The sequence below is a fragment of the Copadichromis virginalis genome, linkage group LG4 (assembly GCF_057382275.1).
Source record: "Copadichromis virginalis isolate Kocher_CV1m ecotype Utaka linkage group LG4, C_Virginalis_male_GT1.1, whole genome shotgun sequence".
NCBI classification, from domain to species: Eukaryota; Metazoa; Chordata; class Actinopteri; order Cichliformes; family Cichlidae; genus Copadichromis; species Copadichromis virginalis.
The window spans coordinates 32,809,570-32,837,335 of record NC_140621.1 but is presented as its reverse complement, the minus strand read 5'-3'; the positions used below and the strand labels follow the sequence as shown (position 1 = coordinate 32,837,335).

Here is a 27,766-nt window from a genome sequence, read left to right as displayed (position 1 = left end):
ATTTTGTATGTTGTACTTTTGTTGAAATGCCATGAAAACAGCAGTTTATTATTTCTGATATTATGTATTTCTGATGTATTTCTTTAGAGTATGTGTCTCATTTATAAGGAAACAATAACTTTGTAGGTTCTGTCCAGGTGTAATATTTTGGTACAAAGTCAGATTTCACTTATTTTATTTAAGAATTAATATTTTTATTTACTTTTTAAATTAACTTTATTAGTCAGGTGTGTGTGTGTGTGTGTGTGTGTGTGTGTGTGTGTGTGTTTGGAGTGAAGTATTTTGAAAAACAAAATGATAAAAAAAAAAAAACTATAATAATGAGTTTTATTTTGTAGGTGTGACCGGAAGATGAGGTGATTTCGCCGCTTTGTTTTTTTCAAACTTTATCCTCAACTTTGCTCAAATATATGTTGTTTTAAACATAATTAATTATTAATCAATCATTATTAGTTAATTAATATTCATTTCTGTAAAAATTAAGAATTAAGGAAGGAAACTCCATTAATAATCGATTTTACTTTGTAGGTGTAAGCCGGAAGTTGAGTGCAGGTCTTACTTAAGCCGCTGTGAGAGAAGTAGATGACGCTGTAAACTCTACCTTTCTCTTTTTTTTTATAAAACATTACGGTTTAATGGATGTGTAATAGCTGTATGTGTTTTTTTTTTAGCAGTGTGTTTTATCTTAAAGCTAAAACAAACCGTTAAAAACCAGCTTTATTTTGAAGGTTTCGATCGGAAGCGGAGTGGCGGTATCACGTCAGAGGCCATGACGACAGGAGCGCGCGGCTCAGTGTGACAGATGTTGTTCGAGGAGAAACCGCTTTACTAAACTGGGAGACGAGAAGAGGAGGAGGAGAGCGGGCCGTGTCTGGATCTGTCCCCGCGGAGGAGAAGCGGCGCTCACCGAAACATGTCCGGGGAAAAGGCGGCGGCGACTCCCTGCAGCAAGTTCCAGGCGAATATTTTTAATAAGAGCAAATGTCAGAACTGCTTCAAGTCGCGCGAGCTCCATCTGCTCAACGACCACGACCTGGAGCAGGTGAGTTCACGATCACCTCAGGTGCTCCTGTCATAACGTTTAGCCACTTTTGTTTGGATTAGTGAGCTTTCTGGATAAAAAATGTTATCATTAAACCGCCAGCTTTAGTCTAAAAACATGCAAATATTAAATATGAAGATGCTAACTTTAAGATTTCATTTTGGTTGATCAGTAAAAGAATCAGAAAAGGTCATATTTTGTTTTATTTTATCTCTGAAATGTTCTTGTCAGGAAGTCTATATATTCAAAGTGTCCCATGTCTCCCAGAATATATAAAAGTCCCACATCAGCCTCCCTTCAAGTCGAAAGGTCCACAAGGTCCACATAAAACTATAAACTATAAATAAAACTTATTTTCCGTGGTCTTCGGCATAAAAATCAGACTTTTAAAGTTATTTAATCTTTATTTTACCAAACCAACGGTTTATTTTTTATTACGTTTTTAATTAATGGATTTCTAGATTTACTATGTAACATATTCTCTTTATTTATTTATTTATTTATTTATTTATTTATTTATTTATTTAAACATGATTTTTTTAAAATATTTCTTTACTTTTAGATTATATGGTATAATTTTATATAGCCTAAAATATTACAAATGTAAAAAACTTAAAAAGAAATGTTGACTTTAAGTTTTTAGTTCATTTTTAAACCATTTCATCAATGTTAGGAGCTGTGTCCAAATGAATAACTAAGGTAGGTGGTAAGGGATCGGGGTTTGTTTTATTATGTGAAAAATGCTTCCACAGCTATGCAAAAATATGGCTGGGTAATGAGTTTCCTAGGACAAGGGAGAAACAAAAATTGAAACTCTGCACCCAGAATAGATTAAAAGTCATGACTAATTCTGTGATTTCACCACCCAGCCCCACTACACTAACCTCCCTGCAGTCCCTTATCCCATTGTTCTGCAGAGTAGCAGTCTTTGGAAACCCGAATATGTAAATGAACTCTGATTAAATTACATGATGTGATTAAGACTGATGCATCAATGCATAGATAGTGTTTACTGTTAATTCTGTTAACTGTTATTCCAGTTAAAGGTGTGCTGTTAGGGTTGTTGCTTTGTATTTTGGGATCAGTACTTATAAATAGTTACTAAGCAAATCTAATGGAATAAAAGATTTAATTCTGTTTATGAAGGAACGACTGGGAATTCATTGGTTTTCTGTTACTTGTAAATTTTTTAAATGCATCAATCTGTCAAACAAAAGCCTGAGGAAAAAATAAATTACATCATCTTTTTACCAGGCGTGCTTCAGCCCTGTGTACTTAGTGCTGAGCAAAACATGTCAGGACTGAAAACACGCTTATGAAGGCGAGGTGATGTAAGGAGGTGATAGTGACAGCTTCCTACATGCCTCACATTGTTCAAATATGCCATCACTTTGTGTCCCCCCTCCCGCCTGCTTTTGCCGTGCCCTGTAATTTCAACACCGTTCATCAAACCTGCAAACACCACACACGGTTTTCCAGTGACGTTGCAGGCTCAGAGAAAACCACCTTGTTTTGCTGTAATTGTGGCACTTTTCCCCAGCGTTTTAATGTTTAAAATGACTTTGAAAACAAAAGAACCCAAGTGTCTGAGACAGGAGGAAGCACAAAGAATATAAATATGTTTATTTAATACTTTCGGGTCACCACAGCGGGTAGCTCACCATGTTTGATACAGCAGATTTTTTTTCTTTTGGCCAGATGTCCTTCCTGACTGAATCCTAAGGGGATTTGTGTCTCCCCATGGAATCAAAACCAGGGATCTTTTGCTTGTTAGGCGAATGTGTAAAGCATGGCATGAGTTAAAAGTGAAAACTAAGTACAACCTCACTTAGAGGGCAAACACCACCCAGGTGCTACTGATCAATGCTCAGACCCAAGAACTCAGTCTCAGTCTCTACAGGCCTCAGCTAGCAGGATAAATGTTCAAGTTTATGAGTGTAAAATTAGAAAGAGACTGAACAAGTGTGGATGGTTTGGAAGAGGTCCAGGATAAATGAAAATATCTGTAGGGCTTATGTTTGCAAAGCTTTCTGGAACAATGTTTTTAGACTGATGAGAGTAAAGAGGAGATGTTTGACCACAATGCACGCAACCAGACTTATCATATCAACATATCAATGCCTCATACCAACTGTCAGCACAGTGGTGGAAGGATGAAGATTCGGGCACCTTGTGTTCATTCAGTAGACTGTGAACTCCTCATACCAACGTGTTCTAGAGTCAGATGTGAGGCAATCTGGGTGATTGAGCAGGAGAATAATCCAAAACACACCAGCTGATAAAGAAAAGACTCAAGGTGGTGGAATAACTCAAAGTCCAGACCTCAAACTGACTGAGACTCTGTGGTCGGACCTGCAGACAGCTGAACGTAAAGCAGTGCTGCAAACCTTAATGAACTGAAGTGACATCGTAAAGACGAGTGGGCCAGACGTCCCCCACAACCATGCAAGTCTGAGATATGTGTGATTCTGTTTTGTTATGAGGGTTTTGTGCAGCTCCTGAAGAGTTACAAGGTTGTTTTTGTAAATTTAAACTAAAGTCTGAATAAGTTATTCTGTACTTTTACTGAAAATTACCAGGGGAAACACATCCCAGGCTATTTATGTGCTTACATCTGACTTATGCTGTGGCACTGTTATTGCACTACAGTACTGCTGAATGAGTTATTCTGTCTCATCAGAGAACATGGACTGAAAATGCCCTTTGTTTTGCTCTGCTGCCTGTGAGCTGCAGTCTCCGATAAAACACTGTTAGGTACTTTTTATCTGTCAGATGTAAAAGGCTGATATTGCCGCCACGCTGCCGGCAGGGCGGGCAGGTGGGTAAAGTGGAAACCCAAGTTTCTGAATGTGATAACTCAAGAACGAAGCGACGTAGGAGTTTCAAATTAATCCCATAGGTGTATCTATCAGGAGGCTGAGGGGTACTACTGAGCGCTGCCAGTGTTTTCTTCAATGTTCATAAATATCATTATTACACATTTTCTTGAAATATTGTGATATAGTTTTGTGGCTACCCATGCATCAGGTTATTGCTGCTAAAGGTGGTTCTACAAAGTGCTGGATCACTGATGTACTGTCACTCAGAAAAAAAGTTTAAACCTGCTGAGACGCTTTATATTTCTAAATTAAAAAACAAACAAACAAACATGTGAATATTGAAAGAGGAAAAACAAAGAGCCCACAGATCCACGACGTAACAGAAGGTGTTTTTGGCAGGTTTGTACATGTTTCTGTTGTCAGACTACAGGTTCAAATCCCACAACAATAACAACAGGCATCAAATCCACACAGTTCAAAACACTGACTAATATATGACATCACTGTCCTGTGCCCTTCCAGGCCAAACCCATCTATGCAGGCTGGCTGTGTTTGGCTCCAGAGGGGACAGATTTTAACAACCCGATGCAGAGGTCAAGGGTAGGTCAACTTTTTAAAAAACACACGAGTGTGGCATTAGTGTGATCCTGTGGTGATTTTAGTTTCCTGTCCTTCATCGTCAGAGATGGCAGCGGCGCTTCTTTATCCTGTACGAGGACGGCAGCCTGAGCTTCGCTCTGGATGAGCTGGTGAGAAACAGCACAGATACTAAAATTACAAACAAATGCAAACATAAAACATAACACGGAGTGTACAGTAAGCCCCAGCCTGTGCATGCATCTGCATCTACTGTATGTTTTGTTGGGATCCAGAAGGCATCTTTAAGCCAGATGTTGTGCACACAACCACAGCAGATGATGTGGGCTTAGCCCGTCCTTTAATGCACACATCCCCCCTCTCTGTTTCTCTGTCATCCCCTTAAATCCCGTTCCCTTTCATTCCACACTTCACACCACAAACTGCTTTCTGTTTAGCGGCTATAATCTGAAGTTTTAGTAAACATGACGTCTTAACTTGCTCTTTGACCCCTGGAGGAATAATTTGGATGTTCTGATTCTCCTGCAGCCCAGCACTTTGCCACAGGGGACGGTGAACGTGAACGTGTGCACAGACATCTTCGATGCAGAGCCCAGGACGGGCCAGAAGAACGCCCTCTGCATCGTCACCCCAGAGCAGGAAGTATTCATCCGTGGTGACAATAAAGACATCATTAATGGGTCGGTATAAAAACCTCAGAGTAGCGTTAAAAAAAGAGATTGCTGACATGTGTGGGCACAAATGAGCAAAAAGGGAGAAGCTTTCTTGAAAACATAAGTTGAAAAAAAAAGCCTTTATTTTGAAAAGTTGGCATGTTAAAGGCCAGCGGTAATTTACTATGACTAACTAAGGGCCTTTATTCTGAAATTCTGACAGCCTTGAAGCATCTTCATTGCTTCCTGTATCTAACTACAGTCTTTTTTTTGAAAACTGGACATATAAGTGCATTTTGATAAATTCGTCTAACTCAGGTCTTGTTTTATGTCAAACATAAGACTCAGGGACCAAAATCATCCCAGTAAAATCTACAGTCTGGCCCCCTGGATGGCTATGGAAGGCCACCCGGACATTTAACGGCTTTTTCATACATTTAATAAGTTACTGTTTTTTCCATTTTTATCAGTAGGTTTGTTTTTTTGACAATTTAAGTCAAGAGACATGCTGACATATTTCTTTCATTTACTGCAAAAGGATTTTTTATCATGTACAAAAACTGAAATAGATTTTTGAAATTACTCTGCTTATTATTATATTAAGATGAAATGTGTAGTTAAACTTTATTACAATGAGAGAAAGCTCAGTTTCATTCCTCAAGATCAAATGAGCGTGACAACTCTGATCTAAATAGGGCTTCACATTTAGAAACTCTCACATACCTCTTGTCATCCTGGTAGCTTTCTATACCTACTTGGAGGCTTTTATTTTGAAAAGAATTACATTTAGAGGCGTCCTGATGGCATTGTGTCATGTTTTGTCTCCAGGTGGAGTGAGCAGCTGGCAGTTTATCTGCGAACTCACAAACAGAATCAGAAGAAGAAACGCAAAGTTGAGCCTGTGGCCAACCAGGTATTGTGCTCATGTGTTAAAGTGTCCAGTTTTTGTGTTCACGCATGCTGATTATGAGACTTATTTCAGACAAGTTTATACCAAAGAATCAAGACTGGTCTTATTAAGATGAAAACCACAAATGTGCCAGTAAATAATCACCTGTCAGGAGACGTTTAGACGATACTTCCTCAGTGAAAACCTGAAAGAAACACCAAGGAAGAAACTTTCTGATGCCTTTGAAAGTTTCAACTTCATTTCCAAATGAAGACAGAAGAAAAGAGTTTAGAGAACTCTGAGTGAAATCAGAGGAGTTCATGGTGACTTTCTAAAATATGTAACAGTAAACCAGCTTTGCATGATTCACAGATCAAAATAATCCTTATTTATCTGACTCTTAGCCTCAGTGCAGCCCCTCAGTTCATCCTCTGTTTGAAAATACTCTGAAATAATGTGTTTTAGCTCCTCCCCGTTTAAGCCAGCTTTCCTCCGATTGGCTGCCCCTCCTAAACAGCAGGTAGTTTGTGGATCTGTGGTCAGAAATTAGGCATATCCCCCCTCCATGACATCACAGAGACACAGTGACAAGAGTAGAAAACAGTGTCTAAAAAATTAGTGTTTAGAGCAGAATGAAGCATATGAGAATGTTTAAAGTGTCTGTTATTGTACAGAATCTGTTTTCAAACATGAATGAACTGTTAATTTACAGCCACATTATTGTACCTGTATTAATTTAATGTTAAAAGTGTGAATTTTCTTTGTCTCTCTAACAAACTTCAGGAGCCCAGTCCAGCAAAAATGGTAGCAACCGATCCGAGTTTTCCATCCTCGGGGAGGGACCGCCCAGAGCCCGGCCAGTGGCAGGAAGACCAGCGGGACGGGGGGCCAGATGTGACTCCCATCTGGACTGTCACGGACACCGAGCATCTGGGCCCTGAGCGGACCCCTGCAGGTGCAGCGGAGGAAACCATACAAACACACACACAGGCTTTCATGTCTATCAGCCAATCACAGCCGTTTCCTGTCCTCTCGCACCATCCTAACGTCCTGCAGATGTTCGCACACTCGCAGATTTTTATTTGTCCGTTTCGTTTAACCCTCCTCTAACCAGGCGTACCGGCTGAGCGCTCACTCGCGGGCAGTCGGGGGAACGGGCTGGATGAGTTTCTGTTTTAACAGGAAGTGGAGTTACTTGGAGAGATGTGCAGGAAATCCTGAGCCTCTGACCTTCAGGCATCATAAAAGCCAAACGGCAGACATGAGCCCTCCAAGGCCTCTTAAACAAGTCCTAATGGGCTTGATGTTCGGCACAGGGCAGGTATTTTTCCCTGCTGGAGCTTCAGGCTGCGACAAAATGGACACGAGTGCCCATCTGGCATCAGGCTTGTTGCATAGTCTGGAAAGGTCCCATAATGAAGTTCTGGATTAACTCCTGCTGACTCTGACTACAGGCTGCTTCATTAGAGAGATGGAGGCTAAACACAAAGCTCCCTCTGTCAGGATTCCCCTGCTTAACAGGCTCTCCTCTGGGGAACTCATCCAGTTTTTTAATTTCTTTTGCACATTTATCCCATTTCATTATGTTTTCAACATTTGGAGATTTCTAATGTTTACTGAAACAAACACATCAGCTGAGATTTCAGTCAGTTGATTCTTTGACCTTCCAGTTTAAAAGCTCTGCGTTTTCAGAAACAAATACTTTTTAAATGGCTCTACAGATGCTCTCAACCATTTTTAGACAAAAATAAAAGATCGTAAAACTTGACCGTTAGTTGTGCAGGTTCAGGGAATAATTAAATAAATAGTCGGCAGACTTATTGCTACAAATAAGGGTTAGCGGCAACCGTAAAATCACAATGGATCCACTTATTCTTAAATCAGCTTAAAAGGGAGTCTTCTACCTTTGCACTGAACAGATATCAGTTATGATGATGACGGCTTGTGGCTCGATTGTTTTGCCTGTCAATAAATGTTCAAGAAGTACACTAATCAGTACATGCTGATGCTTTCTTTGTTTCCAGACTAGGCAAACAGAAATCCGATAAACCCGAGTTCAGACTTGTTGTTTCATATTGTTGACATGTCAAAGTTTTTTTTAGTTTTTTACAGAGTGGATTTTCTTTTGTCTTTAATAAAATGTTTAAACGTTTGGTGAATGTGCAGTCCTGTGAAAAAAGTGCGCCTGGTTTTTTGGCGGCCTGTAGAACCACCTTTACCAGCAACAAAACAATCGTTTTCTGTACGACTTTATCAGTATCGGCAGAAAACGTGAACTTTGGTCCAGTCTTGTTTGCAGTGTGGCTTCAGTTTATGGAAGTTTGCAGTCCTTAATTTATGCACAGCTCTTTAGCTCTTCAGTCAGGTTGGAGATTTGCTGCTGTGCTGAGGATCATTGTCCTGTTTCATTTGCTCCAAGCTTTAGCTGCCATACAGAACGCCTCACGCTTGACTTTAGAATACTTTGGTTTACACAGGAGTTCGTGATTGAGTCAGTGACTGCAAGGGGCCCAGGTCCCGTGGCCAAACATCTCCACATTGGCCTCGCTTGTCCACGGCACGTTGTTCTAGAAGTCGATGCAGCTTTGCCAACTAAACCATGCTGCCGCGGTTTTCTCCTGGCAACACTTCCAAACACGCCGCACCTGTCCAGTCGTTTTCTAGTTGGACTGTTATGAACTTTAACCTTTAACATGCTGACAGAGGCCTGCAGAGTCTGAGATGGAGCTCTTGGGTCTTTTACAGTTTCCCTGAGTATTACCTGACCTTGGGGTGAATTTGCTGGGACGTCCACTCCTGGGAAAAACTGCAAAGTGTCTTGAATATTTTCCACCCGTGACTCTTTCTCACTGTCGAATTATGGATCTTTACAAAGGGCCTGATAACCCTTCCAACACTGCATGAGTAACATATATCCCCACAAAGCTTCCTAAGTCGAATACTTAAATTAAGACCTGCACATTAGAGAAAATTTACTGACTTAAACTCGACGGGAAATCTTTGAAATCTGTCTTTTCTGCTTCTTTAGTCGGGCTTTGCTTTTATTTTTGCGCTTTCACAGTGTTGTCAGTGTTAACGGTCTCTTTGTATCGTAGCAGCCAAAACAAAATGATTAATAGGCTGTCATACAGTAAACAGAGTACTTCTCTGTTGATGCTACCATAGCAACTTTACAGCATTAACTCTAAATGTGGGATTATCCTCTCCACAATGGGGAGGAAGCGAAAACACCTGAACCATCTGCATGACTTTTTCTGCGTGTTTTTCCCAAGAGAAGCTGCTTTAAAGTCATTAAAAATAGACACAGAATGATCGGATTTAACTTTCTGCTTAATTCATTTGCTCGTCGCGAAAAAAAGAAAGAAATAATTTCATTCAGACGCAGCCAAAGGAAGGTTATTTCCATATGCAGAGCTGCCTATGTGACACAAATTATTACAGAAACTGCAAGAAAAGGTGGAGCTGGGGTGGAAGTGGGTTGAATGTGTAGCAGAAACTGTAGGAAGTCGAAAGCAGCTGAAAAAGTTAAAGAGAAGAAAGTGACAGATTTGTGTATTTGAGGGCCTGTAACTCAGACTGTTTGTGTAGTGTGAAGGTACACTACACAGTTACTGTAGAGTGAAAATCTGCTGATTTTAAGGGGCAGTGATTTTCCTTTCACCCTGTGATTTATGGCTTATCGCACTGTTGAACTGATGCAGTGATGACAAGCTGATAAAAGTCTGAATATAAAGCATCAGCTTGATTTTTGTTATTTTAAATGGTGCTGAATGAGGTAAAACACTGATGTGTTGGTGTTTCCTTAAAAGCCGGCGGGAGAAGGTTGGGATGAGTGAAATGATTTGTGGTTTGTGAATAAAGCTTGGCTGAGGTTTTATGGCAAAGGGACGCCTAATTTCGTGGACTTAAACCAAGCTGTGGTTTGATGTTCCTGCTCTCTGATGATCTAACAGTCTGAAACTTTTTTGTGTTGGTTTTATCTCCAGGCAACGCCTCCTCCTACCTGTGCCTGGACCCCAGGGGCTCTCTGACCTCAGCCGGCTTCGGCGGCTCGGTCGGGTCTTCAGACTTGGCGGCCTCTGAAAGCTCCGACACCGGCAGAAACAATCGGCTGACTGAACCCAACAACATCCAAACATCAGCAAACAACAAGAACCAGAGGCAGGACGGGAGGTTAGAAGCGAAGCTGCTTCCTGCTCATTTTAAACATCTTATGATTACATAAATCTTCGTGTTTTGGAGCAAGCAGCTTTTTCTTTTCTTATTTATGTTTGTGTGTAATCTGTGGGTAACTCATCAGAACCATTTAAAGTGCACTGGCAGAGAAATGTGCAAGCAATTAGCACAAAGGACATCCAATGCCTCCCCCAGCATAAAGCCGAACAGGCATCACACACCGCTAAACGGCAGATCAAAGCCTCACGCTCTACCCCTCCATTAGAGATCTGACTGCTGCATTTTTATATTTAGCCAAGAGAAACCCTCCCAGTTTGTGCCCCAGCAGCATGCGAACGGGTGACGTGAGGAGAAATCATGTCAGCTCTTCGCTCTTGTTGCCTTTTTGGGAAACGAAAACACAAAATCCTTATCCCTCCCCCCCAAATAAGGTCAGAAATTCCAAAACGCTGGTGTAATTAGATATCCTCGGCATTGTTTCTCAGGACCTCAACACTGACAGTCTGCCTGCCAGTCAGGGAACGAACCTCAGTTTGAGGGCACGGAAGTGTCTGAACCCACCAAATCCTCACATTCAGAAAGGAGTTAAAGAAACCGGCCTCTTATAAAAAGCCCCCACAGTGTGCTGGACATGACAAGAAGAAACACTCAGTTCATTTCAGGTTCATCCAGGTTTACTTTAAAGGTGACACAGCCTCATGTGTCCTTATCTATATGAATACCACAAGTCTGGGTTTATAGTTCTTCTGTTTGGTGACTCGATTTAATAGAAAAATGCCATTTTTGACCTTTTGAAATCCCGGAGGATGAATGTGAGCAGGAGAGCATCCACAGACTAGTATAGGATCCCGTTAAGGTCCTTGTACCTGAGTGGAAGGAGAATCTAATCAGCTCTTCCTGTTTTCCAGCAAAAACAGATCGGAGGCCACCAGGAAAGAGCAGGAAACGGGAGCATTCATGTTGAGGACGGGCAGGAGCGAGACTCGTACCAACAAACGAGAGGTGAGATGTAAAAACTGCTTCTGTGACACAGAACCTGCATCTGTTTTCCTTTCTCTTTAAATGAGTGGTCAGTGTGAGTGTCTGAAACTGTGAGCCCAAAAATCTGCGACGTCCAGCTTCTTTTACCCCATCTTCATCTTCAAGCGTGCTGAGTTTCATAAAGTTTTTTCAAATATCCTCTAAATTCTAATAGAAAATATTTTTATTGGAGAGTGAAATCCTTCCAGCATGTTTCAGGTTTTCTGTGAGAAGCCCTCTTTAAAGTCAGTGATTAATGGGGCGTGTCGTTCAGTTTCTGCAGGTTTCTGCATGTTCATGCATTTATGAAACAGTACTCAATATTATGCAGCCATGAGAAAAAGAAAGTTTTCCCAGGACTCTGGAAAAAACTCAAGTCCTGAGACAAACAAAGTACATCCCAGTGTTCAGTAGCTTGTACAGTCACCTTTAGCAGGTCTAACTTCAAATAACAGTCTTTAACATCGCTGTGGAGGCATTTTGTTCTTCTTCCCACCACAACATTTCAGTCAGAGTGAGGTCTGGACTTTGACCGGGACACTGCAGCTCCTCCGTTCTTTTCCTTTTCAGCCAGTCTGCTGTAGATTTGCTGCTGAGTCACATCTGACTGATTATAAAGAGAAGCTCATCATCAACTCAGAGGCTGCAAGATGCCCAAATCGTCATCCCCCCACCACCGTGCTGACTGTGCCTGTGGGGTGTTTGGTTTACAGTTTAAAGATAGTGTCATCATTGATGTTATTTAATATGTTTGTAATACATTTGTCTCTTAATTTTATACCATGCTTTTCACCTGTGGAAGTGAAAATGGCATCACACTTCAAGGGTTTTCCTGATATTGAAAATCTAGCATCATAACAACCCTGGTTTACAAACACAGCTCATTCTTTAAAACTAGTTTAACCGTCAAGTTTCTTAATAGACAATGGGACGTATTTATCTCGTGGCCTTCCTGCGGAACTTGGCTGGCTTTGGGAGGCAAAGAGAAAGATTCAGTTAAAATATCTGAGTGAGGTTTTCTTTCTTTGTTGTCAAACTGGGCGACGATATTTAGAACCTGGTCTATCCAGTTATTATTGGAGAAGGAAGACCTGAACAGGTCGTCAGTATCACAGGAGTAAGAGAGTGAAACACTCATAGTCCTGTGTGGACACAAAAAAAACCACATAGCCAACCAGCCACTGGATTCAAACCCACAACCTTCTTCCTGTGAGGTGTGAGAAGGCTTCATATTCAGCTCATCTGTAAAACACCGCTGGGCTCTGGTCTCTGCTTAATAACCCACATTTTCTTTTTAACAATTCAAACGAATGTTTTTCATTTGAATCATGTTTAAAGTTAAAGGAATGCCCCTTTAAAAACAAAAAAGATGGTGTTCTTTAATAATTTTGGTAAATAAATGATGTTTTTGCCATGAGCGGGCAGCCGTACTGACCGCCGGCCACTGTAATATTCAGTATACAGACAGAGAGCGCTGTGAACTGGTGACGGCACAGACAGACGGAAACATCCAAAAATTAGAAAACTAAAGACAAGAACAAACACAGAGACAGTGTTGTTATGTAATGTGTAACTGGGAGGTTGGTTTCACATTATTACAAAAGAGGCCTATTTTTAACCCGGTGAGAAAAGAGCCCAGAGCAAACAATAAACAACAAGATGAGAAAAATTCTCAGTGAAATCGTTTATTGTGGTGAGGCTGTGCAGGAGCGCAGAGCTTATAATAAAAACGTGATTGAGAAAATAAAATTTTAAGTCCTTCAACGCCGGCATCCAACAATTAAAAACCCGCTTCCTGCCTGTGGTCGTTGGCTAACCGTGAACAGGTAATGATTAATCCTAGCGTGGGTTTGCCGTGATTCAGACCAGCCGTCGTATCCAGCTGTGCTCAGGCTGCACCGGGACGGGCCGCGAGGTTGGACTGGTTTGAACATGACTCAGGCAGCAGCCAGGTGTTATCCATGAAAGACGTCACTCTGAGGCCGAAGGTCCGACCTGATCAAACGCTGCCCAGAGTTAGACGGAGAGTTAGGAAATCTCCCAAATTACAGTCTGAGGCTGTTTGCTTCAGTCTGTCAGTGTGGGTGTAAACAACCCGAGGACCCGTTCAGGTCTTCAGAGCGCTCATTCGGTCTAAGCCGGTGATGAGAGCGTGGCGTGAAACGCGTGGACGAGCCGTTCGGGCCGTGTCCGGGCATGACTTTCTTCACATGAGCGAGCACATGTGTCGGCAGGTGGGAGGGAGGCTGGTGATTCACTGTGAGCAGAACTGGTTTTGATGCCCTGAAGCAGTTCAGACGCCGTTCCTCTTTATTTTCCAGGGATTCGGAATAAACCAATTAAATGTGAGGACCCGAGGCGCTCGGGGATTCTTCGCGATTCTCTTGAAGTTCTGCTGACGGGCTGAAGAAACACGTGATGTCATGTATTTACTGATAAACTCGGAGGAATGAGCGCCTCCCGGTTTCCAAGCGCACATCTGTTTGTGAATGCTAGTCAGTGTGTCAGGGCTAGACCCCGGTGATTAAGGAGGTGAGCAAACCCCAGCAGGAGTCTGTGTGACGGCAAAACACAAACATTCCCACGGATGATACTTAAAGCGAGATCACCTGTTAAACTGGGCTCACTGTAGTAAATATCCAGAAATGTTTTCAGGATTTTCTGTTTCTGAAAGGAGGGTTTAGTAGTTCAGATTCCTCCTGATGAGCCAGAAAAGCAGATTTAAAGGAGAGTCCATTAAACGAAGCAGGAGAGGCCTGTGGGCAGCGTGTTGTGCAGCACACATGAGATTAACTCGCTGTTTCACAGAGGGACCATCGACCGAGCAGCAACCTTCAGCCAAAAGCTGGCCCTCCTCTCATGTCCACCTGAGGCATTAGCCTTACGGCACATGAGATCCCTGCTTTACCCAGTGAGTTACACCGGCACTGGAGCTCACTGGTGTCTGCTAATTCAAGTCAACTGTCATTGTGTTGTTGGTGCCTCTAAATTTATTTATGACTCATAACATGGCTCGCTTTGTGTGCTGACTCTGCAAGAAGTCTGTGTTTGTGCATTGTACACATAAAGTTTAGCTGACAACTTTCCTCTCCATCCTCACATCCAAAATGGTCACACATGGCTTCACATTTCTAAGCGGGTTCACTGCCACCCCACCCCCCAACCGACTGAGGTCTACCCCACCTGGGACAGGTGTCTCTGAACCAGTAAAAAAAACGGATGAATGGATTTTATAACGGACAGTCAGATCTCAGACTGCCGTCTCCAGGCAAGTTTCTTTTCCCCTCAGCTGTAAAAGACTGATGGGTTTGTTTGTCACCCCGCTGGGCCGGTGGGGAGGTGGCATGGACACTCAAGTTTGAGAACTTCTGTGTGAAGTTCACGTGTTCCCCCGAGGCCTGTTTGGGCTCTCTCCAGGTACTCCGACTTCCTCTTGCAGCTCAAAGATGTACACGTTGGATTAGCTGGTGATCTTTTTTAAATTGGTCGTGTACAGTGAGTAAACAGCGTGAGTGCATTACATTAGTCTGCTTCCTTCAGCTCTTTATTTTAGTTTGTTCTCTCCTTTCACAGTAAATCGTTGTTTTCAGCAGCCGGAGCTGCTGCAGAAACATTGTTAAATCACAGATGGTCGTCTCAGTGGCCGCGGTTAATCTTTGATTAAACACACTCTCCTTTTCCAGAGGATTTACTTTTTAAATACAGCAGCAGCAGAATATTTAGGCCCACGCGTTCATTTATGTGTCTTTGGGTGCGTTTGTTTTTCTAGTCATGAGAAGGTCAAAAGAGCCTGTCTGGAGATTCTCGAGTCAGCCTCTTCTTCTTCTTCCTCACTTCCTCCCCCTCGGTTTTGGGAGGCCTTCAGGGAACAGAGGAGCGGCTCTGTCTGCAGTCAGAGCGCCGCGCTCCTCCGTGTGTCGGGGCTTTGGATACTTTTCAATATAAATGCCAGGAAAAAAACCACAAAGAATGTTTTGTTGTGATTAAACTGGACATTTTTCCCCTTTAAAGTGGTTATATAAGGAAGAAGAATGAATCTTTTGAACAGCGGAGGCTCAAGTAAACAAAAAAAGGGGACCCTTGTTTCACTTAATGCGTGTAATCCAGAGTCTGATACGTGCTGTTAGAGCCGGCATGAAATCTGATCATAACAGGCGTGCGGCAATCTCACTCTGAGTTTTGGAGCATCATTTTGAAAAGTAAGACTAAAGCTGCAGAGTCCCGGGGATTATTTATCCTCTAAAACCTTTTTCATGCATTCCACGGTCAGACCCGCTTCAGCGAGTGAGAGTTTAACAGGCAGTGGAGAAAAGCCCGCCGGGCTCCCCGTGGTGCTCCGCGGCGGGCCTAATCCTCACAGCTGACGTCTGTGCCAAGCGTCCAGACTATCGGTTACTCTGGTTGGTGGAATGCAGGCAGCACATGCAAACAGCCTCCGTCCTGATTGAGGAAACGCGTCACGTCTTCTCATCAGTGAAAGCCTTCCTGTGAGGGAAGTTCTTATAAGTTTAATTTGGGCTTCTTTTTTTTTCCTTCTGTAGAAACTTCAGTCGTGTGGAGATTCGTCCTCTCTCATTGCCCCCCCTCCCCAGAGAAGAGCCAGGTCTCTGGACCACAGGACATCAGACACGGCCATGACGGTGAGCCACTGATCCGAGGGCAGTTTGAGCCTCGAAGTTTCCAGAAGTGACTCTAAGCACAACTTTTTACTCATACCTGATACTGATTATTGATCTGATCCCAGCAGAAAGCTGAGGTAGAGACCCTCCTCTTACCTGTAAGGAAACATCAGGGGAAGCGTCGTCTGTTCTGACCTTTTCAGGCACGTTTAAACTCGCTTTGACCAAAAACGTTTGCAAACACACAGAGAGAAGCTGTCGGTGGAGCAGGTGTGACATGCCTCCAACTGCTGAAACTCTACTCTGCTGACCTGTGGCATAATAAACACAGTCCTACAGATCAGTCAGGCTCAGACTGATATCTGATTCAAACATGAGATGGTGTGGAGTTCCCCCCTCCTACCCAGCCCTCAGTTTTGCAAATGGAAATACTACAGTACTAAAAATCGATCTAAACCTACCTGGGCCTGTCTGTAGAAGTAACTGCCACCCAAATGTGCCACTTTTGGCAAGCCGTGCAACCAAGTGTTTGTGGTAAAAAAAACATCTCAGTCTTACGAAACTCCAAAACCTTCATTTTGTTTTTGTTTTTTGAGCACGATGGGCAAGTCATCCAGGTCCTGAAGGAGCAAAACAGCCCCAGACCATCACACTACCACCACCATGTTTGGCTGTTGGTGCTGAATGTTGTGTTAGCTTTACGCCAGACGTAACGGCAGTCAACTCAACTCGTTAGTCCACAGAATTTTTCCCAAAAGTCTTGGGGGTCGTCCAGACGTTTTTGGGCAAAAGAAAAACAAACCTTTGTTTCTTTTTGGTCAGCAGTGGTTTCCTCCTTTCAACTCTCCCATGGATGCTATTTCTGCCCAGTTTCTTTCTGAATGTTGAATAATGAACTCTGACCTTAACTGAGCCACGTGAGACCTGCAGTCCTTTAAATGTTGTTCTGGATGCTTTTGTCTCTTGGAATAATTTTGATAGGCCGGCCAATCCTGGGAACGTTCACCGCTGTTCCAAGTTTTGTCTCTCACCGTGGTTCACTGGAGTCCCAGACATGGCTTTGTATCCCTTTGAGACTGATAGATGTCAGTGACTTTGTTTCTAGAGATCGCAGCTGCTTTTTGTCAGACAGGTTTATTTAAGTGACTTCTTGATCCAGCCGGTCTGACAGTGTGGCCGAGTGTGAAGTCAGCTTTTCAAATCATTTAAAAACTGCATTTTGTATTTACTCGGTTTGTCTTTGTCTAGTATTAAAATTGATCACATAAGTAAACTACTGGTCAAAAATGATGGAAGCAACAAACAGTCTCAGCTCTTCTCTTTTCTGTGTGTTTTATTCAAACTTTGTATTTTTTATCTTCTGTACAGCCAGACTTGTTAAACTTCAAGAAAGGCTGGATGGTCAAACTGGATGAAAATGACCAGGTAAACATTTTAAAGTAATCCAAATCTGGCTGTTTCAGGTTGTGGTGATGATTTAAAGGATCTTACCAGCCTGTGTGAAATGTGCTTTGCTTCCCTCTAGTGGAAGAAATATTGGTTTGTGTTGTCGACTGACAGTCTGAGATACTACAAGGACTCGACGGCCGAGGAGGTACTTTAAACCCGGCTTCATAAAGTAGAATATAAACAGTTTTTGTGCATTTCCAGATCTTCACCACGTTTTCTTTCGTCTCCTCACAGGCCTCAGATCTGGAAGGAGAGATCAACCTAATGAAGTGTTACAATGTGTCTGAGTACCAGGTGCAAAGAAACTACGGCTTTCAGATCCACGTAAGTCTTCGCTTCTGCATGTCATCACTTCATGTTCTGCTCTAAAGATGGAGGTTAGTCACATGTTTTTATGTCGCAGACTCCGAAGGGCGTCTTCACGCTTTCGGCGATGACCGCGGGGATACGAAAGAACTGGATCCAGGCGCTGATGAAGAACGTCCATCCGGCCAACGCCCCTGATGTGGCCAGGTGATCAAATCAAATCAAACAGGTTTTGTGCAGGTTGTGCAGTTTAAAGTGTTTACAGGTGATTTAAAGATGAGATAAAAGTAGATGAAAGATAAGGTGAAGCTAAAATAAAATGTTGACGTACTAAAAGCACTTAAATGATAATAAAAATGATTGATTATTCTTTTTAAATTTTAAATCATCCTGTTCTCAGTTTACCTGGCCAGCACATTCCCTGCAGCCCACCTGAGGTCCTCCCCAAACCAGACGTGACTCAGGACTCTCCCTCGGCCGACGTCTCCTCGGAGAGCGAGCCTCACCCCAAAGCCAGCAGCGTGACGGAAAGACGGCGCGAAGGCTGCTACAAGACCTTCGACTGGGCTGAATTCAAGCCTGAGAGCGAGCCGGCGGTGGACGCCGATCTACAGAAATCCCCCTGCTCGCTGGAGCTGGGTGACCTGGAGCGAAGGAAGCGGCGCGAGGAGAGGAGGAGGAGGTATGAGAAGATGCTGGGCTTCTCTCTGCTAGAAAAGGACGGCAGCGTCCGAGCGCTGAGTCCGAAATCGCAGCAGAGAATGGAGGAGGAGATGGAGGAGTGCTGGAAGCAGGTGGAGAAGACAATGTTCAGACTGGAGAGGACGGTCCCGCTGTTTTCTGACGGGAGAGATGCAGAGGAGATGGAGAAGGTGCTGCAGAGCTACAGGAAGGCAGTGAGTGGACTTTCAGTTTTAAAGAAGCATGACCAGAAATAAATGATAAGTTGTCTCAGAGTCTGTTGATGTGTAAGTTAAACCATAAAAACAGGTAATTATGCAGATATTATTGCAAGTATATCTTTAATTGACACAGTTGATTCTTTTGTGTTTGCTCACAGGGAAAATACAATCAGTTCGTCTGTTTCTTTTCGATACAGGTATAAAATGAAAAGTAAGGCTCACCTGATGGAGGGTGTGTGAGGCTGTGTAGATTAACTCTTTGTGTACTTTGTGTTATTGGAGGTGGAAGATCTGAAGGTTCAGTTGGAGGAGTCGGAGCATCGACGACTGGAACTGGAAGCTCAGCTCAGCACAGAAAGATTTCAACATCAGCAGGTGTGAGAAAGCAGCTTTTATCTCAGACACTCTTTGGTGTTTGATGTTTGTTGTGTTTGACTGACTTTGATTGTTTCAGTCGGGTTTCTGTAGTTTTATGACCTTTTTTTTTTTCCAGCTGGATTCTCCCGTCAGTCCTGAAGCTGATTTTTACCCATCAGATATGAAAGAAAAGCCACTCAAAGACCCGACGAAGAGCCTAAAGGAGGCGTACAGAGAGCTCCTGCAGCAGCAGAACGTCATGAGACAGAACATGATGGAGCAGTTCGGCCAGGAAACACCTTCACCAACACCACAGCTGCCCAGCATCTGGCTCTGCGATACAGGGGGCGAGCTGCAAGAACTGGAGGATTTATTATCTGAGACAGCGGCCTCACCTTTACTGTCACCTGCATCAGACAGCCAACACTCTCAGAGTGAGGGAATGAGCTTCGATGACAGGACAGCCGACCTCCAGGACCAGCTGCACGCAGACGCCCGTCAGCTGTTTCCTGTCTCAGAGACACAGGCGGATAAGTTCAGCTCGTGGGCCCATGAGTCCGCAGAGGGAGACGAGTCCCAGCTGAAGCAGGTGACTCCTGATCAGGTGACCCTGGAGAAGCTTTCCCTGGAGGTGGAGCTGCTCACGAGCCAGAACGAGGCTCTGAACCAGCGCAACCAGGAGATGCTGAACCAGCTGACGGAGGCAGACCGCGAGATCGAAAGGCTGAAGGCGGAGCTCAGCAGCAGGTACTCAGAGCCCCGTGACCTCCCTGAGGTGGAGCAGCAAGGGAAGACCAGGGTGGAAGATCTGGAGATGGAGCTGAACTTGAAGAACCAGGAGCTCCAGGAGGCCCAGACGCTGATCAGCTCCCTGGAGGAGACCCTGAGGGAGACGGAGGTGCTACTGCAGCTGAGCGACCCGGTAGGAGAGGATGAAAACAAGAAGAGGGACGAGAAACCGGAGGGATACCTGCTGCGGTGTTTCGAAGCGACCGAGGCCAAGCTGACAGAGCTGGAGAGACAGCTCGACCAATCAGAGCTGAACTGCAGGGAGCTGCAGGAAGCGGAGAAACTTTCCTGCCAACGAGCGGCGGAGGCGGAGGCTGACATCAGGAGGCTGAATGAGGAGTTAGAGAAGGAGAGGCTGAAAGGAGACAGAAGTGTTTCTGCCGAGGAAAAGACCCAGAAGGTGATCGAGGGGATGGTCGCAAGGCTGAGCGCTTTGGGGAGACTTTTAGAGGCGATCGACACGTTGGAAGGAGGTGAGGCGAAGGTGGAGGAGGGGGAGAGGAGTCCTGCTGTGGTGAGCCAGCTGGAGTGGGAGGAGGCTTTTTGGAGTTTGCTGCTGAAGAAACTGAAGGAGGATCCGTCCAAGCTGATCGAGCCCGCAGATGTGCGGGTCGGCGAGGCGGCAGAACAGATGGTGCTGGAGACACGAATGCTGCTCATAGGCCACCGTCTGCTTCAGACCGAGCAGGCGGCGCAGGAAGGCAGAGAGGGCAGACGCGAGGGCGAGGCTAACGATATAGCATTGGAAACCACGAAGACGGAGGAGGAGAGCGGCATGAGTGACTTGAGTGACTTTGAGCGTTTCAAAGCCGTCACACAGATTAAAATGTCTATGCTGGACCAGCTCGCCGCCTCCCTCAGCGCCGCCGCCGTGCACGAGGAACTCCAGCCGACAGCAGACAGACTGTATGAGTTTCACTCTTCAGATCATCCTTGGATAGCGTCGTTCATTTACTCGGCGGCAACCGAAGCACTTTACCGCCATCGATTGTGCAGGCTTTGGGCTAAATACGCCAACTGCTCAAAATGCGCCAAACTCCGGGAGGAGAACGAGGACCTCAAAGCAAAACTGTCAAACCTTGAACAACGACGCACATCGAAGATGAACGCAGGCTGCCAGACTGATGAGATTTACCTCCAGGACGCGGAGCTTCAGGGCGCAGAGGAGAGTGAAGAAGAGGAGGAGGAATTGATAGGTGAGATGGAAATCCCACAGAAGGTCTCAGATGAAAGCTTAGAGGAGAGCGATGAACCAGATGGAAACGTGGAGCTGATTTCAGCTCTGAGAAGAAAGGTGGAGGAGCTGGAGGAGCAGCTGACGGTCTCCGAGGACAAAATGACTTTGGTGCAGCTACAGCACGAGAAAGAGACGGAGAAGCTGAAGGTAGGTGCCGCTTTCATCCACTTTTGTTTGACTTCCTGTCACGAGCTTTGTGTGTGACCTGTGTGAGCGTCCGCTGTGCCTGCAGGTCACCTGCGAGCGTGGACTCGCCTGCATGGAGGAATCTCACCTGAAGGTGGTTGAGGGGCTGCAGCGTCGACACAAACAGGAAGTGGAGCGCCTCCTGGTGGACAGGGACAGACTATTAGAGGAGGAGAGTGCTGCTACTGCAACAGGTGAGGGAAAGCGCCCAGTAAGAGATGAGGTGTTGCCCAAAATCGATTCAGTTTCAAATATTCAGACTTCCTCCTCTTCCTCTCAGCGATCGAAGCCATCAAAAACGCTCACCGCCTGGAGCTGCAAAGGGAGGTGCAGAGGAGATGTGAGTTCGAGAACAGCAATGGGCTCTCAAACCTGGAGGAAGTCCACAGGCAGCACAGGTACGTGAGCATCCCAGCAGGTTTTACAAGACAGGAGGGAAACACTGGAGTTAAACTAAAATGTCATTCTGGAAAAATCATCACCGCAGGCCGGCGTCAGGACAAAGAGCAGACTGTTGATTCTGGTGGTCAAAGATGTTTTTTACAGGGAGAACAAAAGCACCTGCAGCTCACAGCTCTGTGCCAGAATCCACAGGAAACCTTTTCCCCACCAACACGGTGCTGGTGCAGAGCCTGAACTGAACTGGCTGGCAAATGTTTTAAATCCCATGATATTTTTTTTCAACAATCAGAGCCCGAAAAAATCCTACCTGCCCTCTGTGAAGGCAGGTAGGAGGTGCTCGTACATAACATAGAACATGTAAATCACAGCAGGCTCTCATACTCCCAGCAGGTTTCTAAATCAGTCTATTTTCTGATGGAAATGAGTGAAACTGGATCCAGACTGGGAACCAGCACCCTGTCATAACCGCTGCAGTTGAGTGGGAAGCAGCAGTGATGAGAATTGGCACCTTTGTCTGCTCCTCTGCATCAAAAGGAGCCAGCTGAGGTGTTTCAGGCATGTGATCAGGATGCCAGTGAGGGGTTTGGGACCCGGTGCAGGCCCAGTACAGATCGAGTCTATCAGCTGGTTTGGGAACACCTCGGTGTGCCGACAGGAGAGCTGAACAGAGAAAATACGGATAGGTTGTGACTCTCAGTGTGTGTCTTTGCAGTGAGGAGCTGGCCTCCTGCCAGCGGGAGCTTGAGGTTTTATCGCAGCAGTTTTCTCTGAAGTGTCTGGAGAACGGACATCTGGTCCAGGCTCTGGATGCCGAGAGGAAGGCCCTGTGCCAGTGCCAGCAGGAAAACCAGGACCTGAGGACCAGAAACCAGGTGAGACGCACAATGAAGGCCGTTAACGGCTTCTTCTGACATCCTGAAATTTAAAGACAGTTCAGATCACTCTCATTTTCCTCTGCAGCTTTCTGATTTAGCGTCTAAGTCTGCGGCCGCCATTGTAAAAATCTCCACATGACGATTGTTCTCTGTTTAGGTCCATTTATGCAGCCTTTGTTTACACTTTGGTGAAACACTAATCAGGATAATTCAGTGTTTTTACTGTTCCTAAGTAGATTCATGGACTTTTGTACTTGGATCATGTCAGAAATCATTCATTGTTTGAGTGTTTGTGGCTTTACAATCTTTTGCACGCACATTAAAAAGCTGAGCTGTTGTTCACTGTGAATAAAAGCTGCAGGAGTCAAAAAACAGGCGAAAGATATTCACAGACTCCAGTGAGACCAGAGGTGTGAGCTCGACTGTCGCTGTGGGGGTTTAAACATGTCTCCAAATACTTTTAAAAAAGTGTTTTTGAGGTCAGAGGTGAAGCAGCTTGATCGTTTCTCCTGTTTTTCACTTTTACTTGTTCAGGAGCTGAGCGGCCACCTGGCAGCAGAGATCACCAGACTGTGCACGCTCGCCAAACAGGACGCTCTGCCGCTCAGTCAGGGGATGGACGTGTACGAGATGGAGGTGAGTTCGGCTACTGCATGGTCATCGAGAGGATTTTAGCCACAGCTTTATTTCCAGCATTCAAAGTTATTAAAAAGGACCGAGTATGAAGAAGTCCCACCCTCTATTTTGCTGTCCAAATAGAGGGGCAGCCAATCAAAAGAAGGCTTGCATAAAGGTGGGTGGCTTTAAAAGAAAGAGGAGCTCAGGGAGAGGATGAACCTGAGGCTGCACCAAGGCCCAGGATCAGAAAAATAAGGATTATTTTGAATTGTGAGTAGGGTTGCAAAGGGGCGGAAAATTTCCGGTAAATTTCCGAAAAGTTTCCGGTAAATTTCCATGGTAAGTTAAGCTTGGGAATTTTGGAAATATTCCATATTGGAAACTGTCCATGGAAATAATGGGAATTATGGAAATTAATGGGAATTTAGGAGAACTAACTGGGAATATATTATTTCCAAGCATAAATATAAACAGAAATCATAAGAAAACCTCCATGCAAAATGTTTTCAACAGATATTTAAACAGATTTATTTGTAAGTACAGTAGAATAGAACACGTTTCAATAACTTGTTTCATGGATGAATAAAAACAGAAATGTTGAGTTCAATATTACCATCCCCTAACCCCGCTCATTCAAAAATGCCCCCTGTCCAAAAATCTCCACAAAGTCCCATTCAAAAGGTTAAATGAAAAATGCCACTTATCCTCCAAAACGTCCCATTAAACATTCAAATCTTCCTTCAAGCAATCCTCTTTTCTCATTTTTGCTCAGTCAATAGACTCTTCCTGGACCTCATCATCATCCAACAACATGTCCACTTCCTCAGCATCCAACTCTGAGTCTTCCTCTTCAGTGTCACTTTCCAGCTTTGTTGAGGATGGCTCTGTGTCAGGCTCAAAGAGCCGTAGGTTTGCCCGAATGCCGACCAGCTTTTCCACTCTCACATTTGTGAGCCTGTTGCGAACCTTTGTGTGGGTGTTCCCAAACAGTGACCAGTTGCGCTCGGAGGCGGCTGATGATGGTGGGATTTGGAGGAGGATGGAGGCTACAGGTGCAAGGGCCTCAGATTCACATAGTCCCTTCCACCAGGTGGCTGCAGATATGTGCTGGCATGACTGCCATATTCCATCCCCTTTCCAAAGGCCTTGCTTTGTTCGATACTTTGCCAAACTGCCTAGAACTTTGCCTTTATCGAGACCCAGGTGGTCAGACATGGCTGTAATGACCGCATAGGCACCGTTGATCTCTTCCCCGGAAAGTATGCCCTTGTCATATTTGGGGTCCAGCATGTATGCTGCTGCATGCACTGGCTTCATGCAGAACTCCCTCCGCTGTTCCAATGACTTGACCACAGCCGTTTCCTCTGCTTTCAGTAGTAGGGAAGTGGGCAGAATTGTCTGGATTTCTTCTTTGAGTTCTGCAAAAAGGCACTGGACATCTGACAAGATGGCACCATCCCCCTCTATCTTCGCTATTGCTGCTGCAATAGGTTTGAGGATTTTCTGACTGCTAGATACTCTTTCCCAGAACACATCATCCAAGATGACCTTCTTGATGTCACTGTCGATGCCTACAGACTGGGATATGGCCATCTCTTGCAGAGACTCCTTTCCCTCCAGAAGGCTGTCAAACATGATAACAACACCACCCCATCGCGTTATGCTGGGAAGCTTCAGTGTAGTACTCTTGTTCTTTTCCTTTTGCTTTGACAGAAATGTAGCGGAAGTTACTTGTTTGCCTTTAACATATTTCAGAACTTGCTTCACTCTCTTATTCAGAGTGTCCATTGTTTTTAGTGCCATTATGTCTTTTAGGAGAAGGTTTAGTGTATGGGCTGCACAGCCAATAGTAGTTATATGAGGGTAGGTCTCCTCCACATGTGCCCAGGCAACCTTCATGTTGGCTGCATTGTCAGTGACCAGTGCAAAAACCTTATCTGGTCCAAGGTCATTGATGATCACTTTTAGCTCATCTGCAATGTATTGGCCTGTGTGTCTGTTTTCCTTTGTGTCTACACTCTTGTAGAACACAGGCTGAGGAGTGGTGATTATGTAGTTAATAATTCCTTGTCCCCTGATATTGGACCATCCATCAGAGATGACTGAAATACAGTCAGCTTGGTCAATGGTCTGTTTCACCTTTGCTTGAACTCGACTGAACTCTTCATCCAGTAGATGAGTAGACAATGCATGTCTGGTTGGGGGAATGTATGCTGGTCGGAGAACATTCAAAAATCTCTTCCAGTACACATTGGATGTCAGAATCAGGGGTGAGCCAGTTGCATAGATTGCACGAGCGAAACACTCATCTGCGTTTTTCTGGCTAGTGTCATCCATAAAATCAAAGAATCCTCTGATGCCAGAGGGACCAGGAGCTGATGAGTGGGTATCTGACTCTGATACAGCTGAAACAGATTCATTTTCCCCTTGAGTGGAATTCCTGGCTGCTGCATGTGTTGGGCCTTGAGGAATTTTTTTGCACTTTGCAATGTGCTGCTGCATTTTTGTGGCATTCTTCACGTACGTCTTATCACAATACTTACACATATATACAGATTTCCCTTGTACATTAGCTGGTGTAAAATGTCTCCACACATCAGATAGCGCACGTGGCATTTTTCTGTAAAATAAAACAAGAGCTTGTAAAAATGCTAATGCAATGCAAGAGATCGTAATAATACAATTGCAATATGATAATAAACAGATATAAATAGTAAGGCTAGCTAAACAACTGGAATGATCTTCAAAACAAAACAACCAAATGAGGAAGCTAGCATCTTCTTTATGTTATACTAGCTATGGCTTATTTAGCATCTAACAGATGCTAGCATTTTATTTAGCATCTAACAGATGCTAGCATTTTATTTAGCATCTAACAGATGCTAGCATTTTATTTAGCATCTTATCAGATGCTAGCATTTTATTTAGCATCTTATCAGATTGCTATCTACCAGATTAATACATTTTATGTGATATTCACAATTTAAACATTTAATGAATATATTTTCCCATAATATCATCAAAACTTACCTCACTTGTTAAGTCCACAGGCTCAAATGTGTGCCTTTAATACTCTTTGTCCTTCAGGCTCAAAAGTGTGGTCCATGTGTACATGTGATGGAGGCATGCACAGTGCCAGTAGGTGGTCTCAATAGCCATGCAGCAAGCTTGTGCTCTGTACATGTGATTAAGGAATGGCATGGATATTCAAGTGTATTTGAATTGCATTTGTTTGTTTTTGTCAATATTATGCTAAAATATACTTTCCTCAACTATATTTAAGTTCCCTAAGAAGAGCCAACCTTCAATTTTGAAAATTCCCACTTTATTCCCATAAATTCCCGTTAATTCCCGTTTATTCCCATAAATTCCCGTTAATTCCCGTTAATTCCCATGGAAAGATTCCATCTTTGAAAATTCCGGGAATTTTGCAACCCTAATTGTGAGTCATGCAAAGCTACTCTGGAGCTGGTGTCAACTTTCGGCATGTGATACCCTCTGGCTCCATCAACACAAACTGCAGTAAAAACTGAAATTACACCCACTCTGGTGATTCCACATAAAGAATGATGGTTTTTCATGATTGGCTCACACGTACAATATGTAAACTATGTAAATGTGCTCGTGAGCCGACTCAAAGGTTAAAAACACATTTCATTTCAGATCACGCTGCGAGTGAAGGAGTCTGAGGTCCAGTGTCTGAAGCAGGAGATCACGTCTCTGAAGGACGAGCTGCAGTCGGCTCAAAGGGTCAGTTTCACAGCAGCTGCACTAATAATACAAATATTACTAATAATATTGTAATCTGCTAGTTAACCAGTCCGTGCTGCAGAGTTTCATCTGTTTTTAAACCTCAGTGTTTGATTTTGAGAACTGAAGGAGTGCTTGAGCCTGAACAGCTCATACTATCAGACTAAATAAGCAGATGATGTTGCTTCTACCAGCGCGGGGCTTCCAAACATTAGCTGTAGTCACGATCTGTGTACAGGTGACTTACTTGCAGGGTTCGAGTGTGTTAATTAGGACTGAGGGTGATCTGTGCCTGGAGCCGATCGAATCGAGTGGACGAAACGGCTAAATAAACCAGATTTTGTTTTGTTTTTTTGGTGTGACAGGACAAGAGGAACGCGACAAAGAAGTACAAGGACATGTACACGGAGCTGAGCATCGTTCGGGCAAAAGCGGAGCGAGAGGCAGACGAGCTGAGAGAAAACCTGAGGCTGGCTCATCAGGCGCTGGGACGGACGTCGCCGTGACGACTTGTCAGTTTTATTTCCTCATTATATGCCACCTCGCCCCACAGTTTACTTCAGATTTGTATAGAGATAAAGATGTTTTTACTGCTTTAACCTTTCTGACACTGAATCTGTGATGTGTTTGTATTTGCTGAATATTACCATATAAAAAACTGTAAAATATTTGTTTTGTTGTTTGTCATTTTAGGAAAATATTTTAAATTAAACTCCTTTTCTGGCTGATACAGCTGCACTGTAATTTATATTTGTATTCAGGCTTTAACACTGCAGTGTTTTTATTGTAAAACTATTATTTTTATTAAATGAATTTGTCTCATTGAACCAGCGATGTTGTGTTCCATTGTGCTAAAGGTGAAATGCTTTTCATTATTGCACTGGGTTCCTATACAGTGGTCCCTCAGCTATCTCGGGAGTGATGTTCTAAAAATAACCCGCGATAGGTGAAATCCACAAAGTAGCCAACTTTATTTTTTACAATTATTATGGATGTTTTAAGGCCGTAAAACCCCTCACTACACACTTTATACACTTGACTCAAACAGGCACGAACATTTTCAGAATTTTCTCTCTTGTT

The 27,766-nt window shown here is 44.0% G+C and overlaps 1 protein-coding gene across 3 annotated transcripts; it reads left to right on the top strand.

Annotated features, from left to right (window-relative positions):
* The first annotated feature begins 564 nt into the window (after positions 1 to 564).
* Positions 565 to 27,517, top strand: LOC146711941 (uncharacterized). Of its 3 annotated transcripts, XM_085454991.1 has the most exons (23): positions 565 to 1,042; positions 4,384 to 4,461; positions 4,545 to 4,610; positions 4,987 to 5,138; positions 5,940 to 6,024; positions 6,784 to 6,955; positions 9,987 to 10,173; positions 11,085 to 11,178; positions 15,738 to 15,836; positions 17,184 to 17,240; positions 17,341 to 17,409; positions 17,499 to 17,588; positions 17,668 to 17,777; positions 17,971 to 18,466; positions 18,631 to 18,669; positions 18,755 to 18,847; positions 18,966 to 21,002; positions 21,088 to 21,235; positions 21,322 to 21,439; positions 22,156 to 22,315; positions 22,853 to 22,954; positions 26,600 to 26,686; positions 27,052 to 27,517. In XM_085454991.1, exons 1-23 carry the CDS (start codon positions 914 to 916, stop codon positions 27,190 to 27,192), a joined length of 4,809 nt encoding a protein of 1,602 aa, XP_085311117.1. In that variant the 5' UTR covers positions 565 to 913; the 3' UTR covers positions 27,193 to 27,517. The 3 variants fall into 3 exon arrangements, with proteins under 3 accessions (XP_085311117.1, XP_085311119.1, XP_085311118.1); XM_085454993.1 differs by lacking the exon at positions 15,738 to 15,836; XM_085454992.1 differs by lacking the exon at positions 18,631 to 18,669.
* The last annotated feature ends 249 nt before the right edge of the window (positions 27,518 to 27,766 follow it).

Coding starts and splice junctions, on each gene's coding strand:
- LOC146711941 (XM_085454991.1), top strand. CDS start 914: ATGTCCGGGGAAAAGGCGGCGGCGACTCCCTGCAGCAAGTTCCAGGCG. Junction 4,462..4,544: donor ACCCGATGCAGAGGTCAAGG/GTAGGTCAACTT, acceptor CTTCATCGTCAG/AGATGGCAGCGGCGCTTCTT. Junction 22,316..22,852: donor ACCTGAGGACCAGAAACCAG/GTGAGACGCACA, acceptor TTACTTGTTCAG/GAGCTGAGCGGCCACCTGGC.